General features: G+C 50.9%; 1 protein-coding gene across 1 annotated transcript; it reads left to right on the top strand.

The window, feature by feature from the left end:
• The first annotated feature begins 449 nt into the window (after positions 1 to 449).
• Positions 450 to 2,221, top strand: LOC148034134 (uncharacterized). Its single transcript, XM_087682168.1, has 2 exons — positions 450 to 1,818; positions 1,915 to 2,221. The coding sequence occupies exons 1-2, from the start codon at positions 817 to 819 to the stop codon at positions 1,987 to 1,989; spliced, it is 1,077 nt and encodes a 358-aa protein (XP_087538294.1). The 5' UTR covers positions 450 to 816; the 3' UTR covers positions 1,990 to 2,221.
• The last annotated feature ends 398 nt before the right edge of the window (positions 2,222 to 2,619 follow it).

Below are 2,619 nucleotides of genomic sequence, written 5' to 3'. Positions count from 1 at the left end.
AAAAAAGATTGGAATGAAGCACGATCAAACATTTCAAAAAATTGTTGCATTAAGAAAAAAAGTTTAGCTGCCGCCTTTTGGCAGTCCCACATGTGACAGAACCATTCTCGTGCTGGGAATCCCCCCCCCCTTCCCCCCCTCTCAACTGAGGCACACACACAACAGGAATCTCCACTAGAAATTTGAATGATAAATGATGAACATGTGCACCTCATCAACGACAACAAATAATGCCGTTTCCTGGTGTGGTGTCCGCCGCCGGGTTTTAGGTACCCCAAGCACAGTTTCTTAATACTTATAATATATGATAATATATATATATTCCGATTTTTGGAAGCGAAGGAAAAGATATATCAACGTCTCTTTTACGAAGGAGGCGTCGATTTACACCAGCCCTAGCAAGGTAGCTGGCAGGCGCTGTTCTCCTTTACTAGACCCGCCCTCCCCTTGCATTTAAACACCCGTACTCATCGTTGTGGAAGTGTTGTCTTTAACAGCAACACTTCGCTATAGCCTTCTTCTCCCTTTCATCAGCAGGTGTAGTGGTAGCTACCTTACCTGCGTAGTGGATGTGGCACGCCCAAGAAGTGAGAGAGAGAGAGAGAGAGAGAGACAGAGCGTAGGTACGCACCAGCAGCTCGGCTCCTTGTTCAGCAGCCAAGCTGAGTCGTGTTGTCGTTCCTGTTAGTCGGTTGCTTGAGCGAAAGAATTGTGGCGAAGTGGAGCTGGACAGTGCCAAAATCTCAGTCTAGCCTGGTGCAGGTGGATCTTCCTTCTACGATTTGAAGTAGAGGGGAAGCCGAGAGCAGCCAGACGATGGACAAGATGAACGTGCAGATATTGAACGAGATGTCGACGTTTCTGTGCTGCGTGCTGTTGTTGATGGGGGGCGGTGATAGTGTAGCTGTGATGGGCCAACCCATTCCGCCACCCATGGCAGGAGGGGACGAAGGCGGTGCATTCCCGCCAACAACAGCCAACCCTCCAGCAGTCGTTATAAGCACCCCACCTTCTACTACTGCATCTAGACCGGCCTCTCCTCCTCAGTCCACGCCGTCTGTTAGTTCTCCTCCTCCTACCAGTTTCAGCCCCGCCGCTACTCCCAGTTCTCCTAGTAACGATGGCGCACTCGTCCCCGCCGTCAGTCCACCGACAGCCCCGGCCTCCGCAGGTCCGTCTTCTGGGATTTCGTTCCCCCCTGCTACAAGCTCTGGTGTTCCTCCCAAGTCTTCTGGGATGTCCCCCTCTCCCACGAGTAGGTCTGGCATTCCTCCTTCCATGTCCGCCACTCCCCCTTCTGCAGCTGTATCACCCGCCAGTTCCCCTTCTTTCTCATCCCCTCCTCTGTCATCCGCTGCCGGTTCCCCTGTTTCTTTCTCACCTCATTCCTCAGTCGCTGCACCTCCTACAGCATCCCAGCCACCCGCTCGGTCTGCCTCACCTCCGGCTGCAGTAACTACTCCATCACCTCCTCCCAGCTCCAGCAAGACCTCCCCGGTCTCAGCCCCAGTTCCATCCACTGTAATGACGCCTCCTCCTACTTCCGCTTCTACGCCCACGCCTTCTGCTACTGTCCTTTCTCCCTCAACAGTTGTGATACCTCCCTCCCCTGCCGTCGCTCCTCACACCCCCCCTGCTACTACTCCTATCTCGACTCCCACTAGTGCTCCCAGAGCTCCTTCCCCATCGCCATCTCCGCCGTCTTCGTCTCCAGCGCCTTCTCCGTCCCTCGCTGGCCCTATTGCTAGCCCGCCTGCCCCGCCCTCTGGGGCTTCTCCATCGCAGTCCGTGGTGCCCGCACCGGTCCCAGCGTCTCCGGTAACACTGATTAACTCGATTCTGTTTGTTTTTTTTAAAAGCTTACATGTTTCATGTGCTTCTAATCTTACATCGTTGTGCCTCGTTAACGTGTAGAACGGAGCGGCTCGCCTGCCTGTCAAAGTTACCGCATCAGTTGTGGTTGCCCTTCTTGCTTTTGCAATTCTGTGAGTCTCGACTCTCTACGTATATTCACGTCAGATCCCCCTGCGGCCTTCATTATTTGAACCATATGATGTAATCACTTGATACTATTCTTTGACCTTGCTTTTCTCACTGAAGTGCGGAGTAGGAGGCTGGAGCTTGCCTGTCGTGGTTTCCTGGCACCGGGAAAATTGCCTTGTCCGCTAGCTGTTTTCCTCTTTTCTTTATTATTAATATTTGAAGTATCGGCTTTTCGAGAGCCTCGGAAGTCTCTATATTTCTCGCTAGCGGCGCTAGGGCGCCTTGCAAGTTGCAGCTTGTCGATAGATTGTTAGGTTATCTTTTAGATTGTTTTAAGTTATCCGCGGTTTAAAAACCTGTTTAAATGGATCGTCATCTAGCGGGAAAAATTGGAATATGTTATCAGTTTAAGCACGCGATTAGGACTATACTTTTTTAGAATTGGGGGCATTCTTCGGAATGCGACGAAATGCGCTCATCAGGAAGTGTACAATTGCTTGTTTTCAACTATATCCAGCAATAGTCCAATCGTTCGTCGCCATTTATAGGAGGTCGATGCATATTGAACCGATCCTAGTAATGCATTACTCAAAGTTTTTAGGTGACTTGAAATTAGATGGAAATCGACGCTTACGG

This window comes from Lygodium microphyllum, chromosome 7 (assembly GCF_053477565.2).
Source record: "Lygodium microphyllum isolate KBCC chromosome 7, Lygodium_microphyllum_v1.1.10, whole genome shotgun sequence".
In the NCBI taxonomy this organism is placed as follows: Eukaryota; Viridiplantae; Streptophyta; class Polypodiopsida; order Schizaeales; family Lygodiaceae; genus Lygodium; species Lygodium microphyllum.
The sequence above is the reverse complement of the archived record's forward strand: the minus strand, read 5'-3'. Positions and strand labels throughout refer to the sequence as shown.